Source organism: Anser anser, assembly GCF_964211835.1.
Source record: "Anser anser genome assembly, chromosome: 15".
NCBI lineage: Eukaryota > Metazoa > Chordata > Aves > Anseriformes > Anatidae > Anser > Anser anser.
The window spans coordinates 4512376-4527066 of NC_139736.1; the positions used below are offsets into that span (position 1 = coordinate 4512376).

Sequence of the window (14691 nt, forward strand, 5' to 3'; positions counted from 1 at the left end):
TGGGTAAAAAAAACCTCAAGATTTTCATTAGCTTTATACACAGTTCAACTGATTTAAAGACATTTTAAATTCAGGACTGATTTATAACATCTCATTCTAATTTCAGACATGACACACTGGCTTTTGGATATCAGTTTGATTTCACCAGACAGTTTGGTATATTTTCCAAATATTGCTCAAACTCCATTTACTTCCAGCCACGATTCAAGGCTGTGACTTCAATCTGCAATATACAGGCCCTGCAACTCATGCTCTGCTTACCTTAGGACTATACCTTTCTCTTAGTGTCAGTCTTATGTTTGGGACCAGAACAGGACTGCTTTCTCAGCTGTCAGACTTGGATTCTGCAAACGTGTTTTTCCTGTAGGCTGGAGCAAGTCTGATGCTGATGTCCTTCAAGGAATAACAAGCTGTGCATCTCTAACAGTGTGTTCTCAGTGGATGACTACCCTGGGAATTATCTATATTTTTTTCCGTCTGCCCTCAATAAAAGTGGCAATGTGTGCCGAGTCATGTAGCAAGGTTGCACTCAATTAATATATAAATATACTCACACAGAGATTGGATATTCCACTCTACACTTGAAATAATGAAGCCGGTTTTCTTTGTTATTATTCTTGATTATTTTAGACCTGTCCTAACAGAAGATAACGTGTGCCATCTCTTAAAGTCTGATAGGATTCAGACAGCAACAATTCAATGTAATATCTTCCAGTCCTGTATGTCCCTTTACAAATCTGTTTTCAGATTTTGCTTGCTGGAATTATTTATTACTCTTCCAAAATACACCATTTTCCTGCAACCACTGTCTGCATACTCGATCTTTCAGGACCATATTTTTGCCTGATTATTTCCTATTATTGGACTGAAGGGGTTTATTCACTTGTATCTAATCTATCACACGTTTCTTTTCTTCCTCAGATCAAAGTTCGTGACCACCATGTTAATCTCATTTCCTTTACAGACACTTCAATGCCTTATGGCCAGGGTCTTTCCTCAACACACATAGGATTACTCTTCCTGGCTCAATTTATTAAAATGTTTATTTATCTTGGACGTTTTATGAGGTTTTGAGGTTTTAAATCGTCCTCATTGATTAATATTTATTCTAACAAGCAAATCCATATTTGGCTTTCCACCTTGCCTCATTCCTATTGTTCACATTCCAGATAGACTTTGCATTCATGGTATCAAGTCCGCATGCATTTAAGTGTTTTCTTTTCCATATGCTGGTATTACCTTCTGCTTTGCCCAGAACTTGTTATGCATGCATGATCACAGACTATTTCTAGCATTAATTAAGATATGAAATTAAAGTGAGAAGTATATTATTGGTTGCATAATACAAACAACACAAATTTGCTTTAAAAACCAAATTACTGAAGTGTTAGCAAATCTCTTTATACTGTCAGAAATAATGTTTACAATCTACATGCCACGGTACACATGGAATTCACACAAGTGGATTTGCAGTATTATTTCCAATTCAGGAAAACGTACAAAAAGCATGAGAAGCTCATTTCATCTATAAATATAGCCAAGAAAACACAGGTTTGTCTCTCCTGCTCTGTGTTCCACCAGGCAGCCTCTGCCCTCCGTGACTCACTACACAATGTACTCCTGAACCCACTAGCAAGGCTTCCATTGTTTGCATAAGAACAACTTTCCCACAAATCTGATGAGGAATTTTACTGGAGAAAAAGTCACATTTTGTTAGAAATTAAATGTTTCACAGGTACATAATGTTTTTGATGAGCTTCTGACAAACATAAGCATATAATCAACAGCAATTTGCTACATTTCCTGCCCCCAAACCCAGAGACTCCCAAGTTTTGCTCTTCTAAAGAAGCTAGCCACGTGGACTGGATCAAACCTATTAATTTCCAAGATCAAAAGGGTATTTTATCATGCTGATTGGCAGAGATCTGAGAGCACTACATCCTCTAGAAGCTTAAACTGAAAGAGTACCCTGTCAGTAACGCTGCCAGCCTCATAGACAATTTACTTAATCATCTCTTCCTTATCTCTATAATCAAAAATAGAAACCTCCACATTCACTCAGGCTAACATACTCCCTACCTCACTCTTACATTAAAGACACCTCTACCAAATGCCCTCAAAAGGAGTCAAACCTTTCTACGTGCTTAAATTTCTTTATGCAAACACATTTACCAAATGGTTTACAATATTTAACATATGCACATTTTACTGATCGTATATGTCAATATATGGTGTGCAGCCATCTTTCTGACCCCATTGCTCTGCTGCTTTTGCTGTAAAACCTACTTATGGAATGCCTCTGTAACGGTAGGTGTTAATACAATTTGCGCAAAGTAAAATAATAAGTAATAACAATGAAATGTGTGTTCCCTGGGACTCCGTGATAACTCCAGGTAAAAATAATGTCATAGCCTGGGAATAGACTCATTAATAAAATTGCACTCAGAAGAGTGACTTGTTTACTTACGCACAATGGAAAACAATACATTATCAAACCCTGTATTAAAAAGAAATTATGATCACAACAGCACAACAAACAGCCAGGGATATCATCATGTACCTGCCTTGCACAAAACAAACAACCAGACAAAAGGCTCTGAGGCTGATTTGTCGAGGGCCTGTACTCCCCCAGGTCCCTCTTACTGCACAAGCTGTTCAGTGTGCTCCGAACTAACCAGGAAAAATTGAACTCCTTCAAGGATCCAATCCTTTGTTAGTAAGGCTGTTCTTACTAGGGCAGAGTTTTGGGAATACCTTCTGTAACCTCTGTACCATGGCATGTTTTCTAATATTTGGATACTCACTTGCTACGCTGAGCTGAATCAATGGACTCGTCTTGTTCTCGCCGTTCTTTTCATTGACAGCCTGGACGTAGTAACCTCCCGCATCAGCCACTGATGTTGCTAGGATCACCAGCTGATTCTCCAGTGTTATAGCTCTGTTTAGGAAAGTAAAAAATAGTGTTGAAAGCAAAGAACAGTATTCACTATACAGAAATTGTACAGTGCTTCATACTCAACAGAATCATACGATATTCATTGGGCATTTAAGGCAAGATGTAAGGTAATCCAACACAGTCTAGCTTCAAACACATTCACAAGTAACACAAGATCTTTAATGCTTCTAGGTTTTTTTTCTCTGTTTAGATCATGTGAGTTGTTTATGGTGACATGCAAAAAGCTATAACACATGAAATCAAAACAGTTTCAATGGTTTTAAGAAGTTACAGATGAAGTGACAAATAAAAATGGAGACACCCTGCGAACTGCATTGTTATGGGCTAATGGTCCCAACAAACATCAGCATACCACAAAGTCAGTGTGACCGAGAACCTTTCCTACAAGTGAAGGCTAGCCTATTAAAAGGCTAACGCTCGGGGAATAACACCACCCAGTTCAGTGAAGGAAAAAAAAAAAAAAAAAAAAGGCTGCTGAACCCCAGAAGGTAAACTTTATGTAGATATGGTATCAGTAATTATTGCAACACCGCAGAAAAAGAACACTGACAGGTTAGAGCCTAACCAATATCCTCAGATGAGCTGTGTGTACGTAGGGAGGGAAGAACTTTCATTTAACCTAAAGCAGGTGGGAAAGCACAACCCCGCTGCTAGTACCAGCGTAGGCTTGGAAAAGTCAGTAAATGTAATTATATAACCCTTGCTTAGTGCTGCTATACATCAAATGTCTCTAGAAATCCCCTCGTAGGCCAGCATTACTCATTTACACTGCAGCAGGGTTGGTGCCTTTGCATTTTAAATGTATTGAATAATCTTTTCCTTGCCTATACAAGATAAAGTTTTAATCCAGAGAAATTATGTAAAACTCTAAGGGCTGAACTGAGCAGGACACAGGTAGCTGAAAAACAGATAAAAGTACATGTAGGGTTCCATAGCAAGCCTGTGGAGCTAAGAGATGACACAAATGCCGACTGGGCCAGGCACAACTTTGGTAATCTGAATGCAAGTCTTGGAGCAAGAAACTCCTACCTGCACTTACATCACTTGATGAGAAGCCCCACTGAGTTCAGCTGTGCTATTAGACAAATCCTTGAGGATGAGGTTGAAACACAAGATATAAAGTTACACAGGATGAAAAAGTTCGTACAGCAATAGGCCATAAAGAGTCAGATGCCAAGTCAAACTCTTTGTATATTAATCAATCAGTATTGGAATTTCCTGCGTGTCTTCCTCCTGTTTTGGCAAGGTATTGTTAACATTAGTAAGTCACAATTATTTTGCTTTTGAAAAAGCATTTTAAAGCAATGGGGGAAGCCCACTCCTACTGTAGCATACTGTTTTTTTATTTTATGTAGATGACAGCATTGGAAATGAGAAGATAACAGGCTCTACTTGAAGAGTGTTCAAATGCTGTGGGTATCGTTATCACTTCAGTTTTCTAACATGGATACAAAGAACACTGAACTTCTATACAGCTATCAGTAGATACCAATAAATCAAAAATATCCCAAAAATACATAAAGCTATTTTCCAGCACTGATGACGGTACGCGTCTGTTGAATTCAGTCCTTGCACACCAGCTAAAGATTTTGTTTGCATTATCTTTATTGATGGCTTTTATTATAGAAACTGTAAGAAATATCACGGTATGATTTTTTCTTTATTCAATGAACCTGTAATTGCTTAATTGACTTAGAAAATCAAAGATTGATAGATTTACAGAGTGCGGATATAAAATGCAATTAATATGACATTTGATAAAGCAAATAAAGATAAAATTCCAGTGAAGTGCTAATAACTGAATATTAAAAGACTATGCAATTATAGTCATTCCTCCAATAGTTATAAAGCATGCAGCATTACAAAGATTCTTTGAAAATACTGAAATACATTTCAGACTACTTTGAGGACAGCTGCAGCTATACTCAAAAGTTTTAAAGTTGATCCACGAACACCAGTGAGATGCACACTGATACTACCTGCATCTGTGAGCAAAATAATGTGTGCAAGTGAAATGTGAAGATTTTATGCACATAAGTATATTTGAACTGAAAAAGATCAGTGCAGAAGGGTTTAACATTATATATTGTGTGTCCAAATTAGTGTGAAAAGTTTGATATTAATTTATATAACAAAAAAATAATTAGAGGATAAAGAAACTGAATTCTTTGGGGTCATGAATTCCACAGCCAAATTAATGTTAAATTAAAGAACCCAAAATGAGTTATTAATAACTAAGAATTCTGTGAAAAATCAAACGTTTCAACTTTGGTTACTAAAGGCAGGAATAGGGTAAGACATGAGCATTCAGAGGCCACAGACTCTGGGAGTTTTCTTTAGATCAAGTAAGAGCTGTGTGCATCAGGAAAATCAATTAGTCACGTTTTAAGGACTCATTAATGCCAATGTTTCTAAACATCCGAAGATTCATGCCACATCCCTTATCAGGGTTGCAACCACATTTTGCACAACAGCTGCACAGAGCACCCTAAAATTGGCTTAACATGTTCCCCTGGGTTCATTGTTTGTTTCCATTGTCTGTTGTAACTTTTAAATTATGACAGCACCGCACTCATGTTCGAAGGAAAATCTGATTGCCGGCTGCTCAGCTCACTAGAAAATTTGAGGAAAACAACTGCAGCAGATGGAGTGGTCCTGTCAGAAATTCATACCCAGTACAGAATTTATGGAAAACAAATATTGCTTTTAAAAAAACAAACGAACAAAAAAAACAACACCGAACTTAACTCAATTTAACATTTTCAAGACAGAAGCAACCAGCAAATAAACTAAACAGAGTGATCCCTTGGGGTTCCTTAAGCATAAGAAAGAAGCATTTTAAATCATATATTTTAATAGAAGATATTTTAGAAAATCTCCAGAGCTCAGTGGAAGCCTGTAGGGAACAGCAGCCAATATACAAACAATGTACGTGTCTGAGTGGTAAGCAGTTACAACGATACCTCAGAAGCATTTCTACAACCCCTTTAGCACAGAAGCACCCACAACCTAGAATAGACGGATCTCAACGGGAAGACAAGTTGTGCCTTCGAAACTGCAAGCCACGTCTATGACACAGTGCCTAACCAAAGGCTATGATCTGCCAGGACGGGAGACTGCAATGATGGAGATCAGTAATTATATATATATATATATATATATATCTCCAGTTCTTCTAAGTATCTGAAGATGTAAACAGACACCTACTGAGGTTTTCATAACTTCCTTTTACTGCAACCAGAATTAAGCACTTGGATACACTCTGGGATTTTTAACTGTAGACTTCTGAATTGAGCTAATACTTTAAAAAAATAATCTGCTGCAAATAATCTCTGAAGTTTGATCTAAAGCTTAAGGAATTTATGTTAATATCAGTGCGATGTGAATCAGGCCAATGGAAATAATGACACTTTGGAAAATTTTTATGGCATTTAATACCATATTTTTTGCTGTTAAAGCTTTCCAGCTCTAAAAATTGAATCATTTAATAAAATACTGGAAATGAACTCTGCAGTATCTCAAATAGGTGCATTTCATATTAAAAACAATTATTAATGGAAAATACCAAAATCTACCAATGGATAATTGTCTAAAGTTAGAAATTAACTCAGTTGTTAGTGTACCAGATTACACAATAAGTAGATAACACCACGTTACAAAAACAACATAAAATGAGAATCAGAGTAACCTGATTAGGCTTCCTCTTAGAAGGCAGCCATCTGTTCCTGAGCAAGGGTGCAATATTTTAGTAAAAAGGCCTTCATAAAGCCTCTTTTCCTCCAGCAAGTACCAATATCCAATCCCTCTCTCCCAGGTATTTTTACAAGACCCATGTCGCCCCCGGAGCACTAACACCGGCATTACTGACAGACGTCCCTGTGGCTCTCTCCTGCTGGAAGAAGAGGCAGACACACCGTAGTTAAAACACAGCTGTTCAGTGAAATCCTAACTTAGAGTAGGGCATGCGTGGCTTAGCAGTGAGCATTTCACCACCCATGTCTCTTCCAATTCTGATGGGAAATTATTAATCAAAGTTATTTAAATGCATGCAAACAGTACTTGTTTTTCAGGACACAATCACACAGGACAAAATATTAGTGTATCTGCTACAGAGCATGGCCATAGCAACAAAGCAAGAGGAGCTGTGACCGGATGCCAATTTTACAAAACAGCGCTCAGTTTTCAGTTATTTCATTGCAAATCAACCAAAAATAAATTATACTTACTCAGCTGCTGAATATTAAGTACAGCTACACAAATTAATGCATTGATTTTACAATCAATGCTAGTTTATGGCATTGCTTCTCTAACCATGCCACGGCACAACAAGCAATTCTGGACTGGGATTTCTAGTCATGAAAGCAAACCAAGGTTAAAGAAGAACAACAAAACAAGTTGGGATTGTCAGGCACAGGCTGAGTATCACCTTGTAACAAAAGCAGGCAAGCTACTGACGGGAGATCAGGCCGACTGCTTGACTTTGGAAGATGTATTTCCAGGAGGAAACGAGGGACAGGGCAGAATTTTGTGCTCAAAGCCTGGCTTCCGTATTCTCTAGCTCTGGTTTTGGAATTTGCAAGACCTTGGTTTCATAAGGCTACTGACATTATTCCCCACGTTTGCTCATGAACCCATTATGCAAAACCCCGCCTGTGTAAAGCAAATGTAAAGCTGGAGCAGATGTGGACAGAAAACCATACTTCATCAACAATCAGTGGTCCACTGCCTGACTGGACATGGTATCAAGTAGAAATCTACAGGGTCTGTCTTTGTTGTGGCAGTATAATGGTTTTAGGAATGACAGCATATCACAAACTAAACATGAGTCCGTAACTTCATGATTTATGAAACAGGCAAACCTCAGAACAGGTTGCCACAAAAACACTGGAAGACTCAGGAAATATTACTGGTTCTAGCAAAGTGAGGCTTCCACTCAGGTTTGGCTATCAAGCAAAATAAAAATAAATAAATAAAAAACACCACACCAAAACATTAACCCCACCCCCTACAAAAACAAACAAAAAAATGGGAGAAAAAATAAAAAAAAGCACAGTCATCCAGAAGACGTGATATACGGGAGAAGACTCAAGAAATCTTAACCAACAAAACACAAAAATCGTCACAAGTATCTTAATATTTATGTGCAGGACTGCTGCAAAGAAGTATCTCAGATTTAAGCAGAACCATCAAATATTGAGTGTTGTTATAAAATTCTTAGCAGTTTGCCCTTGGAAAAGCTTATTTCTATTCTTTTGAGATAGAGGCTCCCAGAAGGGGCTCTTAGATCAGTTATCTGAAATATATATTTAAAATCGTGCCCATGTCAAACAATTACTGGTCTAGAGATAAAACAAAACAAAACCCAAGATAATCACTACATAACTGATCATGAAATAGATGTTTGCAGTGAGACAATGCTACCGATCCAGGAGCAAGCAATTACAACCAGAACAAGCAGTAATATTCATCAGCGCACTGCTTATGTTAAAATGTTCTTTCTCTTCCCCCAGGTTTTCAGCAGCTTTAATTCTTATTTAATACAACTTAATTATTATCACACAACTCCACTCCTTTGACATTTTTAAAAAATATATTAATTTTTAAGCAACAAGACTTAGTGCAGCTGATATAAGTACCTGTGTGCCTAGATGGCAGCTCTGAGGGGTTTTGTTACCCAGCCACACTGATCAATGTCTGAACTGCAACAGCAGTTCTCAAACTACAAGTAAAACCCAGAATTTCAAGATAGAACATACATCTCAGTCAACAACAGAAACCAAAAACTTAGAATAAAAAAAGTCAAATTTTCTCCAGCCTCCTTGTCTTCCCAAATTCCCAATTCCCAATGTACTGGTGTGCAAACAGAGCATCTATTCTCTCCTCTCTCCAGTTCATCATACAATCAACACGTTGAACTCCACTTGCGACACCACTATTTGTTGCTATGGCCATAGCTAGCAACCACTAGAAAGAGAACTGGTGGAAAGTCTTAAATATGATTTTTTTTTTTTTTTTTAACAAAACATTGCAGTTAGAAATTATCTGAAGTTGTTGATCTACACAGCTGGCTGGTTTCACTGACAGCAAGCACAAAGACTATTTGTAATCATTTGGGATTTTATAGCCCAATTTACAGATACAAACAGACATGAATATTGCTCCGTTCTATGACATTTCTCCTGAACTGATTATTCAAGGTATTGTGTTTTTGTGTGTTTGTTTTAAAATGCTGATTTTTTCCCTTTCCTTCTCTGTGAAAGGAAAACTTCTGTTATTAAATTGCATCTTTGCTTCTGATAAAATATGTCAGCATAATGGTACGTGGTATCATGGTTTGTAGTTAAGTATTAAAGTTTTCTGAAGATATAATAGTCTTCATACCATTATTTCACTGACAGGTATACTACTGAATAAAAACAAATGTGAGGCATGACTGTGAACTGCACTAAAGATAAAACAAATTAGCAGTGGCACATTCCTGTCACAGGGCAACGCACTGAAAAGGTAATTGATTGTACAACAAAAACTTCAACCTCTAAATAGCATATTTAACAGATAAATTTAGACATGCCATAACTTTGCCTACTTAGATGCTCCGAAGCTCTGCTTATTCATGTTCCTGAATTTGCCCTCAGCCATATTTCTGCCATTCTGTGCTTGATTCCACACCTGTCTCATTTTAAATCATCTTTTTCACTAGCTGAGAATAATATTTGACATGGCTGTTTCTGTATAAACATACCTGGTCTTGGTGACCCAAAAGACTGCATCACAGCAACTAAAGTACCCACACAGTCTGAAAATAAAATTTCAAATCTTGGGTCAATGGAGAACTCTTTCCAATACATTTGGTCCGTTTTCTCATACTACAATTCAATACAATTCATACATTTCAAGCTACATAAATGCACATGAGGATTTTTAAAACCAATATACCGAGTACATGGTGCTTTGACAAAAGTCTGGCTATAATCACGAAACCCAATGGCAGCTGCTTAACAGTGATGATGAAACAGCCACACACATTGTGGAAAAGGATCACAGGAGCCAATGGCTTTGTTTTTTTCTTTTTTTCTTTTTTTTTTCTTTTTTCTTTTTTTTTTTTTTTAAAAACTAGTGCCAGGAAAATACTAGCCATTCAACTGTTAGGTGGTCCAATATACAAGTATGTTGAAATAAATTGGAGAGTTTCATTGGAAAGGAAAATTTTTACAGCTGTAACTTACTGCATGCTTGTTTTGTTGAATAGTAGGGAATGCTCCAGAATTAACAGCTGAGGAGTCCATCACTATTTATATGCATTATTACTCCTTTTAACAGCACAAAATCTTTGTTAAAAGAGAATGGATAAGTTAAAAAGTTGTAAGTGACTCAAGCATTAACCTTTACTGCTGCCACCTGTACAAAGAGCAGTGGTATTAGGCAGCAATAAAGCAATTTGTTTAGCCAAGTTTTACTATGAAAGATAATTAAAGATTTAGTGCCCTGGATCAATATAACAGCTCATGCTATCTATGTACAGAACTGCAGTTTGCTGAGACTAGCATGTGTGTTATTGCTGCAAATTCACTGTACAATTTTATTACACAATATCTTGGAGGTTTGCTGTCTACATCAAGATAGGGATCTTGTGAAGTCATTTCTACTCACACACCATTAAGACATATATTATTGCTACACAGTGTGAATTGAGCAGAGGCCTGGGAGCCATGTATATCCGGTATTTTGCTGGTGATACATAGCCTTGAGTTAGTTATTTAGCCTTCTGGTCTCTACGTTCTGCTGAGAGAGAAAAAGGATAATACATATATTTCTTTTTTTTTTTTTTTATGCTGAAAAATTTATCTATAAGCTTAAATAGTTAATACCTCTAGCACTCAAAAGACGTAGAGGATTATGCAAGTGCTAAATCTTAATACTCTTTACTTTCCCCTTGCTTTTCAGTTTAACTGTATGGCATTTTGTTATGACTTTAGGCAAAACAACTTCTCACCTACTGACTTGCAACTACTTGAAAATCTCCTGAATTATACAGACCGAGCAGGTGAGCATTGCTTTCAAACACTAGTCTTCTAGTATCCCACAGGACTGTAGAGAACATCCCTAAGCAGAATCCCCTCATATTTAAACCTACAAATCTGTATTGAATAACAGCTGCATTTAGTAACAGATGCATCTACCACAGACGCCATAAAATCCTGGTTATTATTGAGAATAATACAGCAGAAGAAATTTCAAGTCAGATAATCACACACTTTAATGCCATTAATGCAAACATTTCAAAGTACTTCAAGTTAGTGACAATAGAACAAAGAAAACACTAATAAAAACAGTACCACCATCCCCACAAATACAACTCCAGCAGAAACCTGCAAGTAAGCAGTGACTCCCTGTATCTGCTGTAAATAGGCAACGCAATGACAGAAAAGCAAAGCCAAGTTGGATACATTCAACCATATGCGGAACATCCATATGAAGCCAAACACTGGAAACTTTGGGATAAAAAAAAAGAACATAGAACAGCGTAACATCCCAGTGGCTTTTATGTCATGGCTTGTATCCAACAAGATTTCCTATCAATACTGTAGGAAACAGACCAGAACAAACAACTGGAAAATCCTATTCTATCAATAGCTTTTTATCTATTGTTAGGTCTGTGCCATACACTGCTAATTTCAAAAATAACACAAGCTAAAAAAAATCAGAAAATATAATTTTCTAATAAATGAGGTAATCATACACGAAGCTATGTCACAGCAAAGCTGCAGAACTCAAGAAAACGGAAAGCAAAGTCAAGAGAAGCTTTATGTAAGAGGCTGAGAAGACAGATGCAGTGGCAGCTAAACCTCACCCTTTGACCATCCCTTTCTCAAACTCCCCAAGCATCAGTACCTGCGTATGCTGAAAAGAAAGGGGTGAGAGGGGCAGAGGGAAGCTTTCCGTAGCCTTTTGTTTTTACTAACTTATTAAATATACTACAGTACTGCATATGTTAAAATCTATGAAACCCAGTAAGTGCATTAGCATCTTTTAAAATAAAGCATCCTGGAAGATAGCCTTCAGACATTCAGAAGTATAACTCCCTCTTGGGATCCATTTGTATTTAGTATTTGAAACCAGGTTACAGCCCTCGACTCTAAAACCCATAAAGAAAACTTCAGTAGCCAACTAAAAAGTAAATAATGCATTATTCAAAGAGCAACAGGCCACAGATTTTTTGCTTTCAACTTGGGTGGTGTTGCCAAAAACAGGAAGATAGGTAACCTATCAAATCCATTTATTTTTAAAATTACCTGAAATCAATACACAGGCGTATGACTTACTGCGTATTTGACTTCTGAGGCTAATGACACAAGTTTCCTTGTGGCGGGGCAGCAACATATATTCAGGCCTTCTGGTTGTAAACCTTAAGCAAGTTAGGAGGCCAAAGCCTCTGCAGTAAATCCTGCCAATCCTCTGGTAGAATGACAGCAAATTCTACTTTAAAAATAGTCCCAAAGGTAACGTAGAAGGAAAGGACTTCAAGTCCCTTCCATCCGATACTGAAGCTGTAAGCACCACGCATTCCCTCTAACGAAGAGCAATACAGAGTATGCATCCGAGAGACTGCCTTGTTTACATTTTCTGGATGATCCATAAACACTGTGCCTATGGAGCAGGGAAATGAAACCCCGAATTGTCAGTAGATGCAATTTTGTTTCTTTGATTTTATGGCTACAATATGCTTTGCAGAGCATTTTTATTTTCAGTGCTGAAGAAATACCCAGCTATGAGTTACATGGCACAAGAACTCGCAAATCCTGGAAAACACGCATGCGAATTACCTGACTGGCTTATATGCCTCACATCGTGAACAGAATGCTCAACATCTTGCCGATGCAAGTAATTCTACATAATATTTAGACCAGAACAGGAAACCTCTGATGCCCCCAAAGTCTTTACTGCAATCTGTCTTCACATATTTATCTCCCTACTTGCAGACATTCCTGCTGCAGAGGTTTTAGGGATTTGCTCCTGCAACGCAGCAAAATGCTGCCCCCCGTGAATCCCCTCATCTGGAGAAGAGGTGCTATTACTGAGTTAATGGACAGTAGGCACAACAGTTCCATCACCTTCAGTTACTGACTCTCTTTATCCACTTCACTCTGTAATGAGGATCTCTACTTGCTCACATTCTTGTAACAGCAGCATCAGCTATCCCCTAATCCTACAATACGTTAAAATCAGAAGATAGATGCAGGAAAACATTAAAACGCCCTTATCACTTGGCTGCAGAGGTATAAACTTAAAATAGAAGATTGTTTTTCAGTTGAAAACAAGCAAATAAATACATTTACTTAATTTTCTTCTTAAACAATCCTTATAGGAGTTGGAAGGATCCTTTGATTATTTCTGTAAAGATAAACAATGAAACATTCCATTATATCTTACCTAGGTTAGAGAGAAAAAAAAAATCAATTCCTTCCTGTACATGTTTTTCCCAGGTGTATTAACACACTTCTTTACACTCAAGAACCAACTTTTATTACGAGCCGAGTGGGGAGGGTAGTGGGAGACAGAGAAAGAAAACAGAATGAACAGAATGCTAATGAGAAAGAAAAATGCAACCCCATTAGCCAATCCCTTTAATTAGACGTGTGCCTGCATTTTTAACTTCCACGTTCTTAATGCTGTCGTTACTGAATTCAGAAGACGGAAAATGGAAATAATGCTCACAAATAAACCCTGCAGACTACTTTGTTAAAGGAAATAGGAAATAACAGGTTAGTTTTCACAAGATGAAAATTTGACATAAAAGAATGACATACAAGGATCATACGACTGCCAGAGCGATGAGGCTGGAGAGAGCAAGATGTACAAACTTCAGAATGAAATATGGAAAAAAAAGCTAATAAATAGGAGATATAGAACAAGGCACATACACTGGATGCTTAAGTAGACTTCTCGTTTCCATCTCTATACTCTTTATATACAAAATTAACAGCTAGAACATATTTGGCTATTCTACAACCTTCCCAAATCACGTAAAACAATCAGAAAAGTTAACATTGCCAACAAGCCTCGTTAACTTAATATTAATAGTGAAGGAGTGTTTCTCGCAGGCTTGTAGTACTTGGTCAGATAAATTCCCAGTTGTTGTTAAGATCCTTTATACAAAAGACAGAGATAAGTTTACATAGTAACCTGTGTTTTTAGACAGCAAACACACATTGTGAGAGTGCTAATATTTAACCGAGAACAGAAGCTGAAGCAGGATTGTAACACTTCTTAAAGCTAAAACAATTACACAGCTACACTAGCTCTCAGTTATTCAGTACATTTAGGTCTACACATTAGCTCAATATACTCTCTGCGAAGTTAGGCCACTGGGGGGGGGGGGGGGAAGTCATGGCATGGCTCTTTTTTAATGGATTGCAAGTGTATGAGAATGAGCAGAAGAGAGGCCACACATCCCCAGTAAAACGCGTAGGTACAGATCTCAGGAGATGTGTCTGAGCTGCTTCTTGACTGATCCTTCTGCCAGCCCATCTACTGAAGTTCCTCCTTCAGCTCATTCAACAGGCTGAGTTTTTGAAGTAGGCACTTCAAATCCAGTTTCCCAGTGCTACAAATAAGCCAGCAGTGCCTACACGAAGACAGAGATTCTGTAATCACAGAATCAAGTTTCAAGACTTAATGATACCGCTCCACAGATAAGTCCAGTGTTCTTAGTTTAGACAACTTCACCTAAAAGG

The 14691-nt window shown here is 37.5% G+C and overlaps 1 protein-coding gene across 9 annotated transcripts in view; it reads right to left on the reverse strand.

The window, feature by feature from the left end:
* SDK1 (sidekick cell adhesion molecule 1) overlaps positions 1-14691 on the reverse strand; it is a 395409-nt gene that overhangs the window by 207306 nt on the left and 173412 nt on the right. For 8 of the 9 annotated variants that reach the window (XM_083799697.1, XM_083799700.1, XM_083799699.1 and 5 more), the window contains one exon: positions 2805-2938. In XM_083799697.1, coding sequence (XP_083655823.1) covers positions 2805-2938 — 134 coding nt within the window. Of the gene's footprint in view, positions 1-2804; positions 2939-6644; positions 7070-14691 lie in introns of those variants that run through there. The other variant, XM_083799704.1, reaches the window with a different exon arrangement.